Raw genomic sequence first — 26,288 nt, forward strand, 5'->3', positions numbered from 1 at the left:
ATCTCTTTCCTGTATAATTTCCATTTTCCTCTGAGTGTGCTCCGAGGCGCACAGGTCTGATCACTTCTTTTCCCTTCCTCCTTGATTCAGTGTGGGTCTTTCTTACAGTCTTGGTTGTACAGTAGTCTTTCTACCAATCTCCAGTTAGTTTTCAGTAAGAACTGTTCCACATATAGGTGTATTTTTTGATGTGTTCGTGAGAGAGGTGAGAGGCCTCCATTTTCATCTCCTCTCCACTTGGGCATGTTCCCAATGACCATTCAAGATATTTCTCTGTGATGTATCTTTTCAGATCTTCAGTACAGTTTTTAATTGGGTTTTTGATATCAAGTTAGAGGAGTTCTTTATATATTCTGTTCAAGACTTTGTTTAGATACATTTACAAATATTTTCCCAGTCTGTAGTGTAACTGTTTTCTTAATGGTATCTTTTAATCAGTGCTGTTGTTGTTGTTCAGTCACCCAGTCATGTCCACTCTTTGCAACCCCATGGACTGCAGCACACCAGGCCTCCCTGCCCCTCATCATCTCCTGAAGTTTGCCCAAGTTCATGTTGATTGCATCAGTGATGCCATCCAGCCATCTCATCCTCTGACACCCTCTTCTTCTGCCTTTAATCTTTCCCAGCATCAGGGACTTTTCCAGTGAGTCATCTGTTCTCATCAGATGAACAAAATCCTGGAGCTTCAGCTTTAGTCCTTCCAGTGAATATTCAGGGTTGATCTCCCTTAAGACTGACTGGTTTGATCTCCTTGCTGTCCAAGGGACTTTCAGGAGTTTTCTCCAGCAGCACAGTTCAAAGGCATCAATTCTTTAGCATTCTGCTTCTTTTTTGTCCAGCTCTCACAGCCATATGTGACCACTGGAAAGACAATAACCTTGACTGTACAGACCTTTGTCAACAGAGTCATGTCTCTGCTTTTCATTTTCTAAATTTTGCTAATGTCTATTGTATTCATTTATTTTTTTTAATAGTTAATAACTTCTGTGACCTGGCTAAGAAACCTTTGCCTTTACCAAGTTACGAAGATGTAACTTTCTTTCTTTTCCCTGAGTAGCTTTATAATTTTACTTTATATTTAGGAGTATGGTATATCTAGAATTAATTTTTTCATATGAAATAAAGTTAGGGATAAAGGTTCATTAATTTCCCCCATATGGATTCCAATTGTTTGAGTACATTTGTTGAAACAATTTCTGTAGATTTACATTTTTACATATGTAAAAATTTCTCCTTTCCTCACTGTTATCTTGGTAACCTTGTTGCAATAAAATGACTATATGAAGGTGGCTCTACATCTAGACTTCTTATTCGATTTTGTTTATTTGTCTATACTTATATCAGTTTTACGTTGTCTTGGATATTGTACTTTATACTAGGTGTAGTAAAGGCTTCTCTTCTGTTACTTTTTCCCTAGCATTTCTACTCTTGCTTTCTAGCTGTTACAGTCATCCTAGTCTGTTCTCTGATTCTTCAAGCCAGTAAGTCTATAGTTTAATATCCAAGTTTTATCCTTCCATTGTGGCACCACTGGCACATGGCCTCCAACAAAAGCCATCAGTTCAGTTCGTTCAGTCAGTCGTGTCTGACTCTTTGCAGTCCCATGAATCACAGCACACCAGGCCTCCCTGTCCATAAAGAATGAGGATTTTACCTAGTGTCATTACCTTCTTCCAAGTTTATTCTCCCCTCCAGTTTCTTCCTCCTGCTTTTTGCTCAGTGCTTTCAGGTAGTTATTTTTTATATTTTGTCTGTATATAGATTAAATTTGTTACCAGAGGGAAGGTTGGTTCAATTCCTTCTCCATTATAGTAGTGCTGTTCAGTTGATTTCTGAAAGTCAGTTTGAGCAGGCATCTGGCCAGGGAAGCAGTTAGAGTGAGGAGTGGGACAAGGAGGTATGGCGCGGAAGAGAGGCAAGTTTCAAACGGAGGGAACGGATTTGGTTCAGCTCAGTTAGAGAAGGCTTAGACTAAACCCAAAGTTGCTGGGAAGAACTCCAAGGGAAAGAACGTACTAGAACATTGTGTTTTTCAAACTGTGAATCATAAAATCTATTTAGTAGGTGGCCTCTGAAAAGTCATTTTTGTTGCTAACCTAATCCGAAGCTGTAACACAATTAGAAAGTAAGATCGATACACTGCTGATATGTACTTTTATCCTCAGCTCTCCAGTTAGAGAACAGTTTGTGGGGTCTCAATGAATTCACTCCTCCTCTGGTGGACTGTGGACCTTTGTTTTGTGTTGGACTTCTCTTGTAACATGTGCATGTACATAGCAAATTGCGCATGTACATAGCACACTTCTCAGTAACTGTTAAATATATAAAGATGAATCACACATTTGTCAAAATTATGTCAGGGCTGATGAAGCATGATTGGCTTTAGAAATACCCAGTTTTAAGGAATCCTCAGCTTAGACTGTCTTTTATGAGAAAGGGAAGCCTTGATGATATATGTGACATGATGTCTTAGCAAGAAATCTCAGAGTTCCTTGTTCATGGAAAAAGAAGTAATGGAGAACCATCAGGGATGTGCTAAATAAGGATAGTATTAGAACCTCTCCCCTCTTTCTTTGTTAATTGTTCCTTTTCTTTTCTCTCTGTAATCCTTCTACACACACACACACACACACACACACACATACACACACACACACACACACACCCTGACCCACCCTGATCCATAAGCTTTGGATAAAAGTACAAATAAGGACTCATAAATAAAACTATATTAATCAAAGAAAATTAAATAAGTAAAAGGATGGTAATCCATCTTTCAGTTTTTATAATTAGGCCAAGCTTGGGAAACTAGTTATAATGAAGAAAAGCTTCTTTAAAATTCATTAGGAAATGATTCCGTGATCTAATTTTTCTCTCATTAGAAGAGGGTGTGATAATGTCATCATTGGCAGAAGGTTAAAAGATAACAACAGTTCTTCAAAAGGCACTATTAAAACAATAAAAAGGCAGACCATGCACTGGGAAAAAATATTGGTAATACAGATGTCAGATAATGATTCTGTCAACAGAGTGTATAAAGAATTTTCATGAATCGACAATGATAAGATAAGCAACCGAATTAAAGAATGAACAAGAACTCAAAGAGATAGCCTCAAAAGAAGGTGTATCAGTTGCCTAAAAACACGTTATAATACATTCTGTGTCATTAGCCATCAGAGAGATTTAAGTCAAAAGCACAGGAATTAATAAAAGGAAAAAGACTGGCAATATCAAGTATTGACAAGAATGTGAGCAATGAGTACTCTTATATTTTGCTGATGTGGAGGTAATAACTGAACAATCACTTTGCAAAATAATCTGGCAATATCTTAGAAAGTTAAACATACACTTAGGATTTGAACCTTGAACCTCCACTCCCAGGTATTTACCCAAGGGAAATGAAAACCTATGTACGCAAAAAGCCTTGTGTATACAAACCAGCTTTATTTTGTACTGGCCCCAGTCTAGGGGGAAAAAACCCATATGTTCATCAGTGAGAGACTGGATAGACCAATTGTGATATATTTATACAGTGGAATACTAATCAGTAGTGAAAGTGGATGATTTACTGATGCATTCAACAACAATGAAGACTCTCAGAAACATTATGCTGAGTGAAGGAAGTCAGACACAAAAGAGTATATATTAATTCATTTATATGAAATTCTTCTAAAAATGCAAAGCTAATAATTGTGGAAAAAAAATCAGCTCACTGGTAGCCTAGGGTGGAGGTGGTTTGACTTCAGAGAGTCATGAGGGACATTCTAGAATGATATAAATATTCTATAATGATGGAATTACATGAATGACTCAACTTATTTAAGGAACTGTGAAATTAAAAGGTATGCATTTCATTAACTATAAGCTATATTTCAATAAAGATTTTTTAATTAAAAAAAAAAGAATTCTAGTCCTTATACTCTGCCTCCCTTGGCATATGGGAGATATGATAAACTGTTCCTCTTTATCTTTGATAACCATTTTCCTGGACAGAAAGAATTTTTATACTTATAAAATCACAGTGCATTGTATTATATTAAGTACATTAAATGGAGATGGCTTCACTAAAATGAAGCACCACAGATAGGTAGGATACATGGAATGGGGTGCATGTCCAGGATTTAAACAGCACAATTGGGATTGTTTGTATTTTAAAAATAAATGGGGGAGCACCTGAATTATTATTATTTTTGTTGTTGTTCTAAACCAGGGGTCAGTAAACTATAGCTATAGCCCACACTGTCTACCTTTGTATTACCCTGGAACCATAAATGGTTCTTATATTGTAAAGGGTTATTTGAGAAAAGAAAAACAGTATGCAACAGATATGTAAGTGTCCCTCAAAGTCAGAGAACATGTAGAGGCTAGAGAGGGTGATCTGAGGGGGGAGTCTATTAGGTTATGGTATCTGTACTACAGGGTTCCCCCATATAGTGCATTAGAATTCCCGCATCAACTGTAGAACCCTTCTACCCTCCTCCACCTTTTGCACTTGCCTCCCATAGTGTTGTCTGCCTGACCATAAACCATAATGTATCTTTAAAAATTAATTTAGATGCTCTGAGCATCTTTTTATTCCAGATTCTAAAGATGAATCTGGGGATAATGGGCCATCTAGAATTGCTTTAGGAAATGTGCAGCCTCTTTGAAGGATCCCACTATGCTAATGGCTTGCACATTCAAGATGAGGGATCAGTGAAATTGTGGTGGACAGGCCAGGGATAAGAGCAAGTGGCAGCTTGATGTGAACTAGCACTTAGGTTAAAATCTGTGAATGTTTATAGTATTTCTTTCCTTTCATCTTTTTCTAGGCCTACTCTGTCTATGATGAAGACATTGGGTACTGTCAAGGACAGTCTTTTCTTGCTGCTGTATTGCTGCTGCATGTAAGTAATTTTCCATGTAATAAATGGCATGGTACTGCCAAATTCATTTTATTTTCTGCTTTTTTTTCCCTCCCTTCTTAGTCTCCATTTACCTGATGGAGATTACACATGGCATATCTTTTTAAGCCTGTACTTTTGGTAAGAAAATAAGAGATCTGATGTCAAGAACAGGACAGTTAGTTTCTCAATAGAATTAATTTTGCAGGCTGGTAGGGAATAAATTACCTGTTTGGAGTTATTTTTAACTAGAACCCACTAGGATTGAGAAAGTCCAGGTATCTGCCCAAATGTGAGCAGGACCAGGAGCATCATGAAGGAATGTGACAAGAAAGTCTTTTACCTCTTCTGTGATTTATTTTTGTACATTCTCTTTCCTCTTAGTCACCTTCATTTGACAGAACATTTATTGAGGATCAGTTATCAGTACTGGGCTAAGATGTGGGATTACAAATATGAATAATTTATTGTTTGTGTTCTCAAAGGCCTTATGGGCTGGAATGGGGCACAGGCAATGTAGGCACATACCTATTATTTTAATTCATTCCCTGTATCTGCATTGTTTTTGTGATGGTCACTATGGAAGAGTTACAGTGTGCTAGGTGAAAGCAATGCAGAGAGTAAGGGGAGAGGAGAGCTTTCAGAAAGGACTTTCTAGAGGAGGTGGTAGCTTTGCCAAGACATAAATGAGTCTGGGCGGGGGGGAGAGAAGATGGATAAGAGAAGGAGTAGAGATTGCTATGTGAGCAAATGTATGGCAAAACAAAGGGCACAATATATAAATGGAACAGTGAAATGACAATTTCTATATCATTGCTGTAGAAAGTGTATGGAGAGAAAGAGATGTGATAAAAATGGTCACATGGGCAGGGAACAAATTATAAAGACTTCTTAATATCAAGAAATGTAGGCTTTATAGAGGCTTTGTTCTGTACCTAATGAGGAGCCACAATCAATTTGAAGCAAGGGAATGACAATCAGATATTCATTTCAGATAAATTCTTATATCCACATGGAGGATGAAATTGAAAAGAAGCATGCAATAGCAGAGATACCAGTTAGGAAATATCAGTCTAAATGAGAGATATTGAGACTTAGAGAAAAAGAAAGAATGAAACATTTTTTCTGGAGGCAAAATTGGTAGGTTTCATGGATGGATTGACAAAGGAAGGGTCAAAAGTAGCATGTCTTATTTCATTGCTTAAGCGACTGGGTAAATTATGGTATTTTGAGCTGAGGTAGAAAACACTTCCATTGAGATTGAATGGAAGAAAAAAGGTTAGGAGTTGATGATGAATTTAGTTTTAAATTTGGAAAGGGAGGGTATGTGAGGGCCATCTGAGTAGCTGTCCAGCAGCCAGCTGTATACTGGAGACTGACTCTGGGGAGAAATCAAAGCTGAAATGATGAGAGTGGATCAGATCATTTCAGAAAAATAAGTAGAAGAAAAAAAACAGAATAGAACCCAGGAATGCCAATTATTTAAAGAGCTGATGAGGAAGAGGGATCTTTGAAGAGTTTCTTGATTTTCAGCAGAGAAGCAGCATTGTATAATGTCAGATGCAGCAAAGAGGACCAAGTTTAAAACAAAAGGATTTTTTTCTATGGTTTGCATTCTGAAAATGAAGAACAATTATAGTAGATTCATGGTCCTAATTCTGATCATTTGACTTTAATGAAAAAAATAACATACTGTTGTTCTGTTGTGATTATTCATTCTAACTTTGATTTCAATATCTTTCTCTGTGGCATTATCATCTATTTATGGTCTTTTGATATTCTTTTACTGTCCTTTTTTTGTCATTTCCACAGACCACATTCTTGAGATTTCCTGTGATAATAAGTACTTTATAGTCATAAATTCTTGGGCCCTTAGTTCTATTACTAACACCACCTAGCAGATCTAGAATAGTCAGGTCCCTACACAAGGGGCTGGAGACTGTAAGCCATGATGGGTGTTTTCACCAAGGTTCAAAACCATCATTTTTCTAAAAGGACCTTTCATGATCACTCTGATGAGAAGCTGATATTCAGGCCACAGATAGTGAAGCTTTGTCTTCTACAAAGTAATCTTTGAATATGTCACAGTTTAGCATTTTAGCCCTGTGAAACACATTATATCTATTGAACCTCAGTGAGAAGAATATCACTTTAGGAAATCTGTTCTGAGACTTAACAGAAGTTTAGTTAACTCTAAGTTCATGTTTACTTGGACATATTTTCTCCCTGAAAAAAAGAGAGTGATTCAAATAGCTAAGAAACTCAAATACCCCAGATTTTTTTTTTTTAAACATTATCTACTCTTCTATTATAAGGGTCATGGAAAGTCAGCTCTTGTAAACATATTCAACAAAATTGCCTCCAAAGTGTGTCACAAGATGAATAGAAATATAGTCTAGTTTCTACACTTTCTACTTTAATAAAACTACACAGTTGTTGTCGTTGCTTATAAAAATAACTGGAAATATAGAAATGCCTTCAGAATCCTGGAGGAAAGATAAACTGATAATCAATGTTAGTGAAAAACAGATTAGATATAATTTTATTGAAAATATATGTGATAATTCTATTAATCAGCATATTTCATTGACAGACCAATATATCCATTAACCAATTTGAATAAGAGAAGCCAACTATAATTTTTTCTTTTCTGTATTTCATGTTGTCCCCATGGTTTAAATAGGTAGAAGAATACAGTCTAGCTTAAACAATTCATCAAATACACTATCTCGGATTCCAGGGAGATATGTTATTAGGGCCTTACTGACTAATTTTTTATCAGTTACATAAGCATTGGGTTCTTTCTGCTGCCAGATATCCTTTGGCAGCTCCATATTAATCATTGTCAGAAGCAGCTTCTTTCTGGGATGCTGTCTTCCTCACCCATGGTCATTTATATTTCACATTCGCTGCCTAAGAGGAAAGAAAGACCAAAAATGAAAGTAGGTTTAAGAACAAAAATTTAGAATTTTAAAGTTTTTCCATGTATGAATAGTTTTAAGAAGTAAATATCTTTTCCTGGTGCTTGGAAATTTTTAGATGCTTTGATAATATTCTTTGTAACTTGCAGTAAAGCACTGGAAGAATTAAATGTTTATCACATAGATGCTGTTACATCCATTGATGGAATTATAAGAAACTTATCATTTATAGTTCAAAAAAGCTGTTACAGCACAGATTGCTTGTAATCATTATAGTGTTTGCCTTTAAATATGCAATAATTATCACTAATATCATTGTATTATTAGCATAATAAATAATATCCTTTTGTATATTCATTTATTCTAAATACTATATAAAGTATTTTAGATAATTTTTAACACCAATATATTTCTCTCACAAATTTATTGTCAAGCAGCTTTAAAGTTTTTTTTAATCAAACATATACTTTTTTAGACTTTCAGAAGATTGTGTTCTTTTTTAAGGTTAAATCACTGTGTGTATGTGTGTGTGTATATATATATATTCCATATGGAATATATGTGTATATATGTGTGTATATATATTATATACATGTTTATATATATATATATCCCATACATATATATATATGTATGGAAGCTTTCCAACTGCAAAAAGAATTATTTTGGAATAAGCCAGGATGTTTAAATGTATTGCATTTTTTCAAAAACTGTAACTAGGTACAACTCCTTTGGAAACCAGTTTTGCTTTATCTGATAAAGATTTGCATACCAGTCAATTCCACTCTTAGTATATACTTTAGTCACATTTAAGAACCTGTACACTAGTGGCTCAGTTGGTAAAGAATCTGCCTGCATTGTGAGAGACCTGGGTTTGATCCCTGCATTGGGAAGATCCCCTGGAGAAGAAAATGGCTACCCACTCAAGTATTCTTGCCTGGAGAATTCCATGGACAGAGGAGCCTGGCGGGACACAGTCCATGGGGTTGCAAAGAGTAGGACACAACTGAGTAGTTAACATTTTCACTACTTTTACACTAGAATCATGTATTAAAATAGGATTGTAATTACGGTTTATACTACAGGATCAGTGTTTATAATGATCACACAACTCAAATGCCCATTATTATAATGTCTCATAGTCTAATATTACCATTGTAATTAGATGTCAAATGGATAAATTGTGGTATATTCATATTGTGGGACACTCTACAGCAATGAAAGAAATGTATTGCACTACATGTCTGCATGCACGCTAAGTCACTTCAGTCATGTCTTACTCTTTGTGACCCCATGGGCCGTAGCCCACCAGGCTTCTCTTCCCATGGGATTCTCCAGGCAAGAATACCAGAGTGGGTTGCTATGTGATCCTCCAGGGGAATCTTCTAACCCAGGGATCAAACCCGCATCTCTTACATCTCCTACACTGGCAGACAGACTCTTTACCATTAGCACCACCTGGGAAATTCCTGTATTACATGGGCTATTGTGAATGAATCATACAAGCATGAAATTTAGTAAGAAAGCAAATTATTGGTATCATTTGGTATGATTCCATTTAGTATAATTCAGTAATGACAAAAGTAAACTCTGTTTTCTTAGAATGCTATGTAGATGGAAAGTACAGATAATATCAATGAAGTCAATACAGTTAAAGTCAGGATCATGACCTTCCAGGAGAAACTGGGAGTCATGACTGGGAGGGGACACGTAGGGATCTTTAGGAGTAAACAGTATTCTAGCTCCTAACCTGTTTATATTTCTTAATCATTTATTCTATAAAGTATAATCTTAACTTTTATGTATTTTTCTCTGTGTGTTACATTTAAAAATAATATAAGATTTTAAAATTACAAATCTTGTAATGTTCCCACCCCCCAAAAAAGCAAGTTTTGGATCAGATTTAACAAATGAACTTAAGAAATGAGAAGCAGAGCTGCTTCTTAGTTTTCCTGAACATAAAGATTCTACAAAGTCCGAGGTAACAAAACAGAGGCGTCCTAGTGTCTTTATATGCTTATATAAGTAAAACTATTTGTGCCATGATATTATTTAGGAATCTTTCTGCTACATGTGACATAACATGAACTCAAAGTAGTTTAAATTTAAAAGGAAATATATTGGCTCACATAACTGGGAAGTGCAGAGCAGAGATGATTTTGATATGCTTGATATTCCAGAGTTCATATTTTGTCATCAGAAATCTGCATCTCTGTATCTCTGTTGTGCTTAGAGTTTATTGCCTTAACTTATAAAGGCAGGGCACAAAGTAGGCAGTTTGCAAGTTGGCCTGGCTTCATATCTGAAAAGTTTTACAGCTTCATTTAGAAGGCATCATGTTTATCTTTTGCTGTAGCTCCTGCACTTAAACAAGCAAGCAAAAACCCTAGAGGATTCTGGTTGGCCTGCCCTTGGGGGTCTGCTATAGCTCCTGCACTTAAACAAACAGGCAAAATCCCTGGAGGATTCTGGTTGGCCTACCCTTGGGGGTCTGCCATTCTTGAGTTGGTTATTGAGGTCAGGAAGTTCAAGTGTTCTGATAGGCCTGGCCCAGCTCTTAAGTTCACCTCTATGCTGGTAATGATCTGGATCAACTCGTCCTGAAAAGTGAAATGGTGTTCCTATAAGAAAGGAGCTTTTGACATCAGATGATAGGAAGGTAGAATACTAGACAGATGTATCCTATTATCTTATTGTGATTCTTTGATATAAGAGTTTGAGTTTATTTTTAATAAGCCCTTCTTTACTTCCAAATCACCTTTTCCTTATAAATCCAAGAGATTTTTCCTGTTCTCTATTAATTTTTGCATCAGTGCTTCAAGAGTCATTCCTCAGCATCTTCTCCCTGTCCTGTAAATACAATCAAGGCATTTTGCCTTAAGAAAAAAAATCCTCTTTTGATCTTCCCATTTAGCTCTCTCAGACTTCTTTGTCCTTTCAAAGCCACATTCCTTCAAAGGATTATAAAAAGCACAGCTATGAATTTAAATTGTGGGTTAATACCTTTCAAGTTACATGACCTTGCAGAAGTTCCCTGAGATTGAAGAATCAGTTTCTTCATCTATAATGTAAAGTGAAAATAATATTATCATCCTCCTTTGGTTTCTATGAATGTTGAATACCATGCATTATAAGTGTAGTTTTATTTTGTATCTGGCACAAAAAGAGTATAGCCATGGGGCTAAGTCCAGACTTTATGTAATAGATGTATGCTGCTGCTAAGTCACTTCAGTCATGTCCAACTCTGTGCGACTCCATAGACAGCAGCCTACCAGGCCCCCTGTCCCTGGGATTCTTCAGGCAAGAACACTGGAGTGGGTTGCCATTTCCTTCTCCAATGCATGAAAGTGAAAAGTGAAAGTGAAGGCACTCAGTCGTGTCCGACTCTGCAACCCCATAGACAGCAGCCCACCAGGCTTCCCCATCCATGGGATTTTCCAGGCAAGAGTACTGGAGTGGGGTGCCATTGCCTTCTCCAATAGCTGTATAGTTATTGGCAAATCACTTAAGTTCCTTGAACCTCACTAGTCTAATATTTAAAATGTGGAACTTATACTTACTTTTGTGAGGTTTAATGGGGTCATGAATGAATGTCTGTAACAATGCTGTTCTTTCTAAAACTAATAATTATTTACCCAGCCAGTTTTCTTTTGTTCCCTAGCTTATATTGAGCACGCAAAGCAAACTAATAGGTGGAACAGCATGTTTTAAGGCTTACAAATAGCTATTAAATTTAAATGTATTTGGCATATATTTGATTTAAAAGGAAAATAAACACTCAGAAGTTTTCGATTTTCAGCTTGTAAACAGAAAATGAAAACTCATTAATTTATGATTGTCAGAATAATCTCTAACATTCACCTTTGTTGAAGAAAAAAAAAACCAGTGGATTATTCATTAACTTCATGGAAAAAGGGTAGATTGACTACAGAAAGACATGAAAACACATAATGTGAAATAAAAACTTAGTTTTATCCTAAACAGTTATTTAAGATTTTCAACATATAATTTTACTTCAAAAAAATCTTGATGTATGTTACTTCAGGTGAGTCTTAAAGACTTTTGAAGTACTTAGGGTGGTTTGTTTTGTGGTTGATTGCAGAGAGAAGCAGGAATTCCTAGGTGGCACAGTGGTAAAGAATCCGCCTGCCAGTGCAGGAGACACAAGTGACATGAGTCCGATCCCTGGGTTGGGAAGATCCTCTGAGTAGGAAATGGCAACCCACTCCAGTATTCTTGCCTGGAGGATTCCATGGACAGAGGAGCCTGGTGAGCTGGCTATACAGTCCATGGGGTCACAGAGAGTTGGACATGACTGAGCACACAGAGAGAAGCAGTGAAGCTTAAAGACTGGCTCCATTCAGTGATAACGTCTGTTAGTACAGATGGCAGATCATTATCAGCATTTGTTAATAAACAGTGATTACGTCATGCTTGATTCTCAGATTGTACATGTGAGGCAGGTATTTAGTTTTGTATTTCATAGAGCCGTGGATGATGTTTTGATATAAGCTTTTAATATTTATCTCATCATTTCCTCAGTAAAGCAATATTGTTTCCATGGCAAAGCTCCTATACACAGCAAAAATGGATAGTCACTACTAGAGACACACTGTGCTCCAATTTCTAATGTCTGATTTTAAAATATATTGTTCAATGATTTATTTTTATTGTAAGTTGGACAAATCAATTGCATATCAGTGATAATAGATTGTCTAGTTCAGTGAAATCACTGTAACAAGGTAAATGCTTCACTGGTGGCTTAGCAGTAAAGGATCCACATGCAAAGCAGGAGATGCAGGTTTGATCCCTGGGTCAGGAAGATCCCCTGGAGAAGGAAATGGCAACCCACTCCAGTATTCTTGCCTGGAAAATCCCATGGACAGAGGAGCTTAGCAGGCTACAGTCCATGGGGTCGCAAAAGAGTCGGACACAACTTAGCAACTAAACGACAACAGTAAGTTAAAGAGTCATTTTAATGCTTTTTAAAAAATAGATGGATGCCCCAGTGCTATTTAGTGGGGGAACCCACTCTTACAGTAAAGTGAAGTCTGCTAGTGCAGCTCCAGATTGATTTTCAGATCTTGACTGATTTTTAAAATGAATCACAATATAAGCTAAATGGCTTCCCTGGTGGCTCAGAGGGTAAAGCATCTGCCTACAATGCAGGAGACCCAGGTTCGATCACTGGGTTGGGAAGATCCTCTGGAGAAGAAAATGGCAACCTATTCCAGTACTCTTGCCTGGAAAATCCCATGGACTGAGAAGCCTGGTAGGCTCCAGTCCATGGGGTCACAAAGAGTCGGACACGACTGAGCAACTTCACTTTCATAAGCTAAATAGCCAATACAAAGTACAGATAATACAAAAATTTCTTACATTTATCATTTACTATAATATTGAAATCCAGTGCTAATATAGTTACATTTGGCTGCCCCTTGCTTCGGCTTTCACAGTGATCCATTTCTGCATTTTTGTTGGCTTTTACCTTCACAGTTGCCAACTGATTGTCCTGTGTGAGTGACATGCCTTCATTGATAAAGGCAGATTTATTCAGAGTTTTATTAAAATTATCATAAATTAATATCAAATACTTAGGATTTATTTAGCTCTCTGTGCTAAGAGCTTTGGGGGATACAAAGTTACAGCAGTACCCAGCAGTTTAGTAAGTGAGAGTGAAAGTCGCTGAGTCGTGTCCAACTTTTTGTGACCCCATGGACTATACAGTCCTTGGAATTCTCCAGCCCAGAATACTGGAGTGGGTAGCCGTTCCCTTCTCCAGGGGGTCTTCCCAACCTAGGGATGGAATCCAGGTCTCCCAAATTGCAGGTGGATTCTTTACCAGCTGACCCACAGGGGGAGCCCCTCTTGCTCATCATGGGATATAACTATGCACACCTGAGGGCGTATGCAGGTTTTTACATTCGCAAGGGCCTGAGTGCACAATAATAGTGGTTAATTTTCATGTGTCACTTATATATCAGGGAAGGTCCAAGAGCTGTACATCTATCTCATTCAGTCCTCAGAACGAAGTAGATTGTCATGATCCCTGCTTTACAGAAGAGGAATCTGACACCTGGGGAGGTACTGTAGCATGCCCAAGGTCACAACTAGGATTGGTATTTGAACCTAGGTCATCTGAATCCAGCAGTTAGTAAGGGCATAGAAATTACTACATGCCACAAAGAGCTTTGGGATTAAGACGAAGCTAGAAATGATTTCATCAGCTAAAGTGAATAACAGAGACTTTATGTTCCAAGTGCCATATATGATCAGCCTTAAAAGAAAGTAAAATTTCAAAGACACAGCTGTACTATATAATAAACCCCAACCCAGACATTAACTCTGAGCTTGTGTGCCTTAATTCCTAGGGGAGCCTGGACACTGTAGGCTGTCACTATTTTTGTAATAAAAAGGGTGAGGAACAGAAAGGGGGCATTCTTCTCATGGCTTATTCTTCCCAGTGATACATAAGAAGTGCTCTCATTTATATGACAAGAAACATATTTTGCTACTTCATTTGTGAGAGCATATATTTCTGGAAACCATTTTTAACAGTAGAAAGCACTTTGGTAGTAATTTCCTTTCTATTGATTTAATCTCTTTTAGCTTTATATACCTTTATACCTTACCTCTACAATGGGAGTAGTAAATATCTCCTGCATAGTAAGACTGATGAGTGAGTTAAATGAGATTATACATATAAAAAAAAAGAAAAGAAATTTACTTTTGTAATTTTACCTGGATAAAAAGTTTTACCCATTTCATTTTAATTCTTTCATGTACCTACCTATAAAAGCACTATTAGTTGTTGATGTGTGAGACATAGTTTCTGTGTTCAAGGAGGGAAAGACCCCTCCTAGGTCACCTACCGCATGCCTATGTTGCCCCTCACATACATCTCCTTTATCCTTGCATGCATGCTAAGTTGCTTCAGTCGTGTCTGACTCTGTGTGATCTTATGGACTGTAGTCTGCTAGGCTCCTTTGTCCATGAGATTCTCCACGCAAGAATCCTGCAGTGGGTTGCCATACCCTTCTCCAGGGGATCTTCTACACCCAGGGATCAAACCTGTTTCTTGTGTCTCCTGAATTGGCAGGCAGGTTCTTTACCACTAGCTTTATCCTTACAACATCCTAAAGTGAGAACCCAAGGTGGACATCTAGCTGCCCCAGTGTTGCAAGATGATTTCTAGGAGGGCTACTTTGCTCTGCCTAATAGAGATCACTAGGGGAATTGGCAGGGCTTGACCAGAAGAGATCAGATAGTGACAGAGAAGAGGGTCCTTGCAGCCCACATTACTGCTTTCAGTGGCATTCAATGAGATTTCCCAGCCCATAGCTCTGTCCATGTGTAGAGCCAAGCCAGTGACCTCATCTGGTCAGAGATACTGGTTGGCAGTTTGTTTGATGTAGATCATCAGTCAATGAGCTATACTGGCCATAGTGCTTGTTCTACTGCTCTGGCCAGGCAGGGAAGCAAATTCACAGGCCCCATACAATTGCTGGTTTAGGCTCCAGTCCTGATCTTCTAGGAAGTTTGGCCAGAGAAACAGAGCAAGTTGCCGTTTGCTTCTTACAGCCCTGATCAGAGAGCAAAGTCAGCAACCTTGCCCAACTGTTGGGCACAGCCTGTCCCACTGTATAACCAGGTAGCCTGAAGGGTCACTCTAGGCAGCCTCAAAGCCCAGCCTTTAGTACCATCAAGCTATGGAGCCCAGCCAGTCTAACCACTGGTGCCACCCTGCCAAGCAACATAGTCTGTGACCTTGCCCATCCAGAGGTGATTGCAAAGCTCAGCTAGTGGCCATTTTGACCATGGTGCACAGCCAGCAGCCCCACCCAAAGAAGAGGTTTGTCCAGATTTATTATAAGTCTGTTTAGTCTCTCAGCAAAAACTCTGGAGGCCAAGAAAGTGTGAGATGATATATTCAACATAGTGAAAGAAAAAAATATCAACCAAGAATACTAGGCTTGGCAAAGCTGAACTTTGTAAATGAAATAGAGATAAATGTGTTCCCCAACAAACAAAAGTGGAGGGAGTTCAGCATCACTGGTCCTGCCTTTCAGGAAAAATTAAAGGGCATCATCAAGCTTAAATAAGGGATGCTGATTTAACATCATAAAAACATGAATTATAAAATTCACTTGTAATATAAATACCCTGAATAGCCATGGAAAGGACTGATGCTGAAGCTCAAGCTCCAATACTTTGGCCACCTGATGCATAGAGCTGACTCACTGGAAAAGACCCTGATGTTGGGAAAGATTGAAGGCAAAAGGAGGAGAAGGTGGGAGAAAATGAGATGGTTAGATAGCATCACTGACTCAGTGGACATGAATTTGAGCAAACTCTGGGAGATAGTGAAGGACAAGGAAGTACGGTGTGCTGCAATCCATGGGGTCACAGAGAGTCCGACATAGTGACTGAGCAACAGCAATGCTGAATATGTAGTCAGAGTCAGATTTTCTCATGTATACTGGTAGGACATAATTCACTTACAGCTCTTTTTAAAAAGTATTAAATACCATAACTTTAATACCATAATTTTTATCACATATTTTTAAAAAAGAATGTAATTGTGACATCAATAACTAAAGTGTGAAGTGAGAAGAAACATTAAGTATGAAGTTTCTATACACTATCAAAGTTAAGTTGTTATCAACTTAAAATAGGATGTTATAAGATATTTTATGTAAGGCTTATATTAACCGTAAAGCAAAATCAACAATAGATTCACAAAAGAGAATCAAAGCATGCCATTACAAAGAGTCAGCAATCACAAAGAAAGACTGCAGAAGCAAGGGTCAAAGAACTCACAAAGAGAAACACAGTTAACAAAATGTTAATAATGAATCCATATCTATCAGTATTAATTTAAATGAAAATGGATAAATTGTCCCAAAAGACATGGAGTGGCTGATTGGAAAAAGAAAAAAAAAAGGCAGGATCCAATAATATGCTGCCCAAAGAGACTCACTTTAGCCTTAAGGATACACATAGACTGAGAGTGAAGGGATAGAATTAAAGTATTTTAAACAAATGGTAACCAAAAGAAAGTAGAGGTAGCTATGCTTATATCATACAAAATAGACTTAAAGCTAAAAATGTTCAAAAGAGATAAAGATAAATAAAATTACGTAGCTTTAGCTAAATTAATCAAAGAGAACACAAATGAGATTATTAAAAAAAGAGCGGACATTACAACTGATACTACAGAAATATAAAGGATAACAAGAGACTACTTTGAAAAACAATAAACCAACAAATTGGATAGCCTAGAAAAAAATGAATAAATTTCTAGCAATACACAAGACTCAAGAAATAGGAAGTCTGAATAGATCAGCAGCAAGTAAGGAGACTGAATCAGGAATCAAAACTTCCTCAACAAAGAAAACCCCAGGACCAGATGATTTTAGCTGCATACTACCAAACATTAAAACCAAACATTTAAAGAATTAGTACGAATCCTTCTCAAACTCTTCCCAAAAAATTGGAGAGGAGAAAAAACTCTCAAATTCATTTTAGAAGGCAAGCTTTACTTTAATATCAAAACCAGAGAAGGTTACTACAAGAAAACTATAGGCCAATATCCCTAATAAATATAGTTCAAAAGTTCTTGACAATATACCAGCAAACTGAATTGAACAAAACATTAAAAGGATCATATACCATGTTCAAATGGGGATCATGGAAAAAGCAAGAGGGTTCCAGAAAAACATCTACTTCTGCTTTATTGACTATGTGAAAGCCTTAAACTATGTCTATCACAACAAACTCTGGAAAATTCTTAGAGAGGTGGAAATACCAGACCACCTGACCTGTGTCTTGATAAATCTGTATGCAGGTCAGGAAGCAACAGTTAGAACTGGACATGAAAAAACAGACTGGTTCTGAATAGGGAAAGGAGTATGTCAAGGCTGTGTATTGTCACCCTGCTTATTTAACTTATCTGCAGAATACATCATGAGAAACGCTGTGCTGGATGAAGCACAAGCTGGAATCAAGATTGCTGGGAGAAATATCAATAACCTCAGATATGCAGGTGACCACCCTTATGGCAGAAAGTGAAGAAGAACTAAAGAGCCTCTTGATGAAAGTGAAAGAGGAGAGTGAAACAGTTGGCTTAAAACTCAACATTCAGGAAACTAACATCATGGCATCTGGTCCTATCACTTCATGGCAAATCGATGGGGAAACAATGGAACAGTGACAGACTTTATTTTTTTAGGTTCCAAAATCACTGCAGATGGTGATTGCAGCCATGAAATTAAAAGACGCTTGCTCCTTGAAAGGAAATCTGTGACCAATCTAGATAGCATATTAAAAAGCAGAGACATTACTTTGCCAACAAAGGTCCATCAAGTCAAAGCCTTGGTTTTTCCAGTAGTCATGTATGGATGTGAGAGTTGGACTGTAAAGAAAGCTGAGTGTTGAAGAATTGATGCTTTTGAACTGTGGTGTTGGAGAAGACTCTTGAGTGTCCCTTGGACTGCAAGGAGATCCAACCAGTCCATCCTAAAGGAAATGAGTCCTGAATATTCATTGGAAGGACTGATGCTGAAGCTGAAGCTCCAGTACTTTGGCCACCTGATGCAAAGAACTGACTCATTTGAAAAGACCCTGATGCTGGGAAAGACTGAGGGCCAGAGGAGAAAGGGATGACAGAGGATGAGATGTTGGATGGCATCACCAACTGAATGGACATGAGTTTGAGTAAACTCTGGAAGTTAGTGATGGCCAGGCAGGCCTGGTGTGCTGCAGTCCATCAGGTCACAAAGAGTTAGATATGACTGAGCGACTGAACTGAACTGAACTGATGCAAGGATGGGTCAACAAGTGGAAATTATAAAAGTTACATGTCACATTAGTAGAGTGAAAGATAAAAATCATATGATTATTTCAGTAGGTGCAGAAAAGCATTTGACAAAATTCAGCATCCGTTCTTGAGAAGATCTCTCAACATAATGGATATAGAAGACATGTACCTAAACATAATAAAGGCTGCATATGATAAGCCAACAGCTGACATCATACTCATTGGTGATAGGTTGAAAACTTTTCCTCTGGACATACAGGTGCCCATCATGTACATGAAAAGGTGCTCAACATCATTAATCATTTTGTATGTGTACGTGAAAATTGCTCAGTTGTGTCTGACTCTTTGCAACCCCATGGACTGTAGCCTACCAGGCTTCTCTGTCCATGGGATTTTTCCAGGCAAGAATGCCAGAATGGATTGCCATTTGCTTCTCCAGGGGATCTTCCCAACCCAGGGGTTAAACCCAGGTCTCCCGCATTGCAGGCAGACTCTTTACGTTAATCATTAATGAAGTGCAAATCAAACCAGAATGCTAGCTATCATCAGAAACACAAGAATTAATAAGTGTTGGTGAGAATATGGACAGAAGGTTTTTCCTTCTGCCCTATGGGTGAGAATGGGAACTGCTTCAGGCCCTGTGGAAAACAGAAGGGAGGTTCCTCACAAAGTAAAAAATAGAACTAACATGTGATCCAGTGATTATACTTCTGAGTATTTATCCAAAGGAAACAGAAACAAACTCATAAAGATACCTTCACACATTTATTGCAGCATTAGTTACAATAATGAAGACATAGAGACAAAGGATGAGATGGCTGGATGGCATCACCGACTCAATGGATGTGAGTCTGAGTGAACTCCCGGAGTTGGTGATGGACCAGGAGGCCTGGCGTGCTGCAATTCATGGGGTTGCAGAGTCAGACACAACTGAACGACTGAACTGAACTGAAATGTCTACTAAGTGATGGGTAGATAAGAGAGACTATGGTATACACATAGAGTAAAGGAAATCCTTTTGTTGTGACAATATGAATGAATCTTGAGGGCTTTATGCTAAGTGAAATAAGTCAGTCAGAGAACGACATGTTTGCTGTCACTTACATGCAGAAACTTTTTCTTAAAAAAAGAGAAGTTACAAAAACAGAGTAGGTAGGTAGTTGCCAGGTGTGGGGGATGGAATAAATGGATGAGTATGGTGAAAGGGTATAAACTTCCAGTTACTAGATTAATAAGTTCACGGGATGTAATGTACAGCATGGTAAATATAGTTAACAATATTATATATTTGAAAATTGCTCACCACAAAAAATCTCAAAAATTCTCATAGTAAAAAACAAAAATAATATCCATGTGGGGTGAATGGATATAATTATATATACATTTATATATATGTAGAAATATGTAAGTCACAAAAACCCATAATTTTGTGCATCTTAAACGTACATGCTATCAATTACATCTCAGTAAACTGGGAAAAATTAAATGATATAAACTTACATTATATAACATTAAAAACAGAAAAGTTGTAAATACTGAAAATTAATTAATAATTATTTTGCCATATTCTACTGTTACTTAGACTCTTGAGTCTGTTTGTGTCTGTTTTGTCTGATGGAAATGACATGCAATGATGTGTGTTATACATGCTTCTCAACTCCAGTTTATTTATATTTTCTGTATTTGATGAGTTTTGGTAAAATCCAGCCATTGCTAATGCTAGGTTCCTATCTCCCAACTTCTTATTAGAATTTTTAATATTATATTTACATTGACAAAACTTTAATTTATTGTTGTTTTTCCTGCCATTATGAAGCCACTAGTGGCCACAAGTGATTATTGTTTATTATTTCCAAAAAATATTTTTATCATGTATCTTACGTTTTACAATATCATCAAATCTAGTCTCAGCCTTCACTCCCTGTTGTTGAGATTTTACTGACATATATTTCATAAACATGTATTGTCTTATCCTTCAAAAGCAAAATACCATTATAACTCTATGTGTGAACTTCCTTTTTTCTCTGTGGTGTAAATGTCTATAAGTATTTGTTGTTTAGCTATATTTTATACATTATTAGGTATTCTCAGTTTTTACATCTTTGAGATTTTTACTAAATTTTGAGTGCTTACCCTGTTTTCTGCCTTAATAATGAATATATTAATTGAAGAGAGAGAAATACCAAGGGAAGCTTTAATTGAACATACTAAACAGATCCCATTTCATCTTTAAACTATAAAGAGAAGGTTGAATTTCCACTTTCCAAAGGATTATACGTATTTCCCATTACTTTCTTACTCGTTTTGTTAGTGAGCCTTTTCTGTTTTCACAGGGATTCATTTTTAGTCAGTTTCATGATAAGGCAGTATCTGAGATCCCATGAGAGCTTATTATATCTGACCTTAGTCTTCACAGATAGTCAGTATTGATTCTACCCCAGCTGGACTGGTATTTTATAGGTTTAGTCTATGACTTTCATGTGACCCATGAACTAACTGAAAATCAAAACCTTGACTGTATTGCTGAAGCTAGACCTGAAGGATACTAACTCCAAGGCTACCCACCTGCCAACAAATATAGATGTATTTTCTTTTTAATAAAGGTTATTAGGGATTTCTTTTTAGGGATCAAGTTCAAAGTTGATATGTATGTGTGAGAGGGACAGTTAAATGGGGAAGGTAGAGGAGAGAGAGGGGAAAGGGGGCCAAGAGATAAAAGACAGAGATGCTTTCAGGGATAGAGGAAGAGAGAATGAGTATGGAATGAATGAATATGAATGACCTTAAGCTCCATACCTAAAAAACACAATAGAAATTTACATCTCTTGTCATTTTTGTGAATAGTTTATTCTGATCTAGCTCATACTCAGCCATCCTTCTGTTTGCACTGTAACTATAGTGGCATCTAACTCCTCTTTCCACACATCCAGCCTCCCCTCCTCCAGAACTTCTGTGTCTATATCAAACTCAAGTTGACTTGCCTATTTCCTTGTCCTTTGGGACAACACTCTACTTTAGCCTCTGTATCCAGGGCCTAGAACAGCGCATGATCTCATATGTTCAGAGATTGCATATATGGATGCTGAAGGGCATTTAAACATTTGCTTTAATGGTTGTACCACATTCAAGGAAATAAGATGAGATAGCAGATGGTAAAATATTCAACTAACCATCACTCAGAAAGAGGGAGAGATTAAGTGAATTAATTTCTCCAGGGCTGGTTACAGTTATCTTACTTGCAGCTTTTTTGTATAGCCATTTTAGTAGAGATCTGAGAGAAGACGAAGAGGCTTAGAATGTGGTAATAAGAGAAGTACTGTGGACTGTATATGTGCACGTTAGTCTCAACTGAAGCTTCAGTGACAGAATTGGTAAATGGGTAGAAAATATAGTGTGCTTACCTTCCAGATAACTGCAAATAAACTGAAAGATGTCTGCTGATTTGAACAGCTGGGGTCAAAGCCAAGCCCCCCAACTCATAGATAAAAAAAGAAATACACAAATATTTAGAGAAGGAAAATGACAAGAGCTAACTGTAATTATTTAACTTTAGCAGATTTTAACTAACTCACATATTTCATGGTTTATAATAGAAAACAGAAGTGGCCAATTTGTGTAGGAACTCTGATAAACAGTTCCATTTCTAAGTGGGTGAATAGAACCCTACTTGATTCAGTTATACAGGTAGGAAGTTAGTCTAACAGAAGTGTCAGATACCATAAACAGCCAAGGTCAGACTTTGAAAGAAATGACATTTAAACTAAATGTTTACATAATAGGTACATCCTACGACCTTGAGTAAGGACAACTTATTCTGTTTGCTTGGTACAGATTCTAGAATATTGAATATGTCCCTCTCTAAATTCTTTCAGCTTTATACTATAATTTAGAGATCTGTTCTTTTGATTTTAGACTTTATTCTCTGTTAAGATAAAAATATCTCTGGAAAGGTATATCAAATTTTGTCATTTAAATCTTAATGAAAGAAGCTCATAAGCTTCTGAAACAGCTGAAAAATGTTTTTTATAGAGAGACAAATAAGGAACATCAAGAAAATTCTGGGAGGACAATATCATACTACCTATCAAAATTAAAAACATTCTATCCTTTGTCCCAGCAATCCCTCTTTTGGGAACATTATTGAATGCAGAAAGTAAATATACACAGCAGTGTATTTAGAATGCTATCTTTTATGTAGGAAAGGGAAAATAAGTATAATTCTTTTATTTGCATAAATAAACTGACCGGATACACAAGAAATTATTGAGTAATTTTGGGATTATGCAAAAGAGGTAGGGGGCAGATACAGGGGTTAGTTGTTATAAGGATAGAGAGGAGTGGGACTTTTTTTTAACCTTCATATACTTTTACACTGTTTTCATTTTTTGGACATCATCTGACTGTATTACTTATTTTTAAGATGGTTTAATGAGTAAATGAAAGGATGATTAAAATTAACGAAAGAGGGAAATTCATCTCAAATGAGGGAGCTCAAAACTTGGAGCATATATTTTCCCTATGTCTCTGCAGAATGCTGGCTCTGAAGAATTTCATTCCCAAGTGACCTTAAACCACTGATCCAGGGGTCTAATTTATGCAGGAATGTTTCTGACATTCTGGTCACATGCCATTCAGTCTTGTTCTATATATGTATGTTTTCCTGTAGATGCCAGAAGAACAAGCATTCTGTGTTTTGGTGAAAATCATGTATGACTATGGTTTACGAGACCTCTACAAAAACAACTTTGAAGATCTTCACTGCAAATTCTATCAGTTGGAGAGACTCATGCAGGTAAATAAATATTAGGAACTTTTATCACTAAGGGATTTGTTAAGTTACAGAAGAATTCTAAAATTAAACAATAATGATTTATGAAAATCTAGTGGAAAGTTACAGCAAATGTAAATAGATTTGATTTTCACCAATGTCTACAGTGGTCTTAATATCATAAAATATTTAACTGTTTGATGGTTTATAAACTATTTTTATAAAAATAGTCTTCCATTTAAATATTCAACATTAAGAAACTTCTAAGTGTGAATATGGTGAGTTTAGTTAATGAAGAGGGTTCCCAGTATTATTTGTAAAGAAATGACATTTTCATAATAAAAACTGAAATACTTAATATTTTTCTTAGTTTTTCCTAGCACCAGTACTATATTGGAGTTCATAAGTGAGGAACACTTTAAAGAGACAGATATTGATGAAATTAAAAACCACATAAAATATTGTAATATAAGCACATATTTTAAATGTTTTCCTCTGTAATTTCCAGATCTCAAACAATGTTGTTACTATTTCATAATTTATATGATTATATGTATGAGAAATAGGTATTCTTTTATACATATATATATATATATATATATCATAAAATAGATGGTGAGCAAGAGCAAAATTGTCTGGTGCTGTTAAAGGATTACTGAGTAGCTTTCAAATTTTACCTGAGGTTGTATGAAAAGAAAGAGAAATCACTCAGTTGTGTCCGACTCTTTGCAACCCTGTGGACTGTAGCCTACCAGGCTCCTCCATGGGATTTTCAAGGCAAGAGTACCAGAATGGGTTGCCATTTCCTTCTCCAGGGATCTTCCAGACCCAGGGATTGAACCTGGCTCTCTTGTATTGTAGGCAGAGGCTTTACTGTCTGAGCCACCAGGGAAGCCGAGGTTGTACAATAAATCTTAAATTTGTAATAACTCCATTAAGCATGTTTATATCGCTTTCTCTGTATGAAGTATTGGGAACCCTAGAGAAAATACATGAATGAATTGATTCCATAGCTGGGGGAAGTAAAGTGGCTGGGGAGGAAGATTAGTGCGATATGGCAGTAGAGGCTACTGGTAGGAGTTAATGGACATGAGCTGTCAGATCCATAGTTGTCTAAAGCGGAAGAGAAGCCAGTGTCAGACTGAACAGGAAGGTGGAAGGCAGAGTTTGCCCTGAGGTTAAGGACAGCTTTATTGAGAGAAGGGAATGCAGAAAGGTATAAGACCTTAACTGTGAAGAAGAAATAAAGGGGGAGGAGGATGTCAAAAAGAATTGTAAGCACCAATGACACATGGGCACTGAGGGGGAAAAAGACTGTGTGGAAGAATCTGGTTCTATATGGACAGTAAGAGCAATAAGCTGTTTTATAGAAATTTAATTCTTCCAAGTAAATGTTTGGTATTCTTCACTGTTTTACCTTTCATTTACAAAAGTTCGTATTTTTTTATCAAAGATCAATTATTCTTTAGAGTTTTGAGAGTCAAATAAAAGTACTTGATAAATGAATAGCAAGCTCATAGCATTATGAAGAAACCAAACACATTTTCTGCCAGGGTCCCGCCCCCGTGGATCCAGGGAATTCGAAGCGGGGACGGAGTTGGCGATTAAAAAGAGATTAATTAGAAATTTAAAGAGAGATTAGAGAAGAATAATGTAGTGAAAAAACAGGGGAGAAAAGAGGCTGATATTCCTTGGTTTACACGGAAAGCTAATAAAGTCTCAAGACAAGAGACTTGCTCTGTTCACGTAGGCCTGTGGTGCCGCTTGAATAGCAGAGGGTGCCCTGCCTTGGGCTCCCTCTCATGTGGGTCTTAGAAGTCCGGGCAGAAAAGTGAACGCAGAGAGCCTCTGTGTTCCAAGGGATCAGCCTGAAAAGGAGAGGGAAGGAGAGGGAGAAAGAGAGAGAGAGTCGATACGGGGGAGGCTAAGCTTGTGCAAAAACCCCATAACTTTATTTTCAAAAGGTGCTTGTATACAAAAGGTCTCAGGTGATTTACATTATCTTCTGGCCAAGAGGCCTGTTAACACTTTATGGCTCTCTTCCTTAATGAATGTTAATCTCATTTCCCCTGAAGTGTTTTTCTTTAATCTGCATCACCCTTAAAGCACTAAAGTTACATCCCTATAGAACAAAGGTGCAGTGGGTTATAACAAAGAAAGTACTTAACTCAAAGATCTAACGTTGCTAATACCAGGGCTACTACCTGTTTTTTCTACATACCAACTATATCAACAAATAAAAGATACGAAAACTTGGCAGCAAGTATTGGCTCAACAATGAAACCCTTAATCAGTCCTATTCTAGTGATTTTGACTCCTCAGAAGCCCCTACATTCCTAGGATGTTTTAAGCTTCCTGTGCCTCTCGTGGTTGGGAGGCCGCAAACGATCACATGCACAGCTGTAAGAGTCTGGACAAACCTGTCAGGCAGGCTAGAAAGCCATCAGAGGAGTTTTTGGATTGAAACACTCTTATTACGCCCAAGAGACTTATTATCTAAAAGGTCTAAATTAACTTTTTCCAGAAAAAGGTGGGAGGGGGGGACAGCCCCCTGTTAATGTCAGAGGAGTTGGTGAAAGGCATAATACAGTAAAGCAGGCAGACTCTGGTTTTGGGGGTAGATGCTCGAGAAAGTCTAGGGGGACTCCTGAGGCTTGATCCCGCCTTTGTGTTTTGTCAGGCCCCCTTCCTCATGACCTTTGCCACGGGCGGGATTCCCTATGCTGGCTCCTGGCAATTTCCTATTAGCACTTTTTGTTTAATGACCCCTTCAATACCCCATTAAAAGTACCTGATGGGCACATAGGGGTGTTTTTCAAAAAGCATCTTGTATATGAAAAGAAAACTAAAGTGAGCTTTTATATATCTTTGCCTTTGTCTTTCAGTTATTGAAATAG

The 26,288-nt window shown here is 37.2% G+C and overlaps 1 protein-coding gene across 6 annotated transcripts in view; it reads left to right on the forward strand.

The window, feature by feature from the left end:
• RABGAP1L (RAB GTPase activating protein 1 like) overlaps positions 1 to 26,288 on the forward strand; it is a 726,983-nt gene that overhangs the window by 428,081 nt on the left and 272,614 nt on the right. For all 6 annotated transcript variants that reach the window (XR_011247784.1, XM_069546100.1, XM_069546103.1 and 3 more), the window contains exons 15-16: positions 4,812 to 4,886; positions 23,290 to 23,415. Coding sequence is in view for 5 of the 6 variants with exons in the window: in XM_069546100.1 (XP_069402201.1) it covers positions 4,812 to 4,886; positions 23,290 to 23,415 (201 nt within the window). In the remaining variant the exon portion in view is untranslated. The remainder of the gene's footprint in view (positions 1 to 4,811; positions 4,887 to 23,289; positions 23,416 to 26,288) is intronic.

This window comes from Ovis canadensis, chromosome 12 (genome assembly GCF_042477335.2).
Source record: "Ovis canadensis isolate MfBH-ARS-UI-01 breed Bighorn chromosome 12, ARS-UI_OviCan_v2, whole genome shotgun sequence".
NCBI lineage: Eukaryota > Metazoa > Chordata > Mammalia > Artiodactyla > Bovidae > Ovis > Ovis canadensis.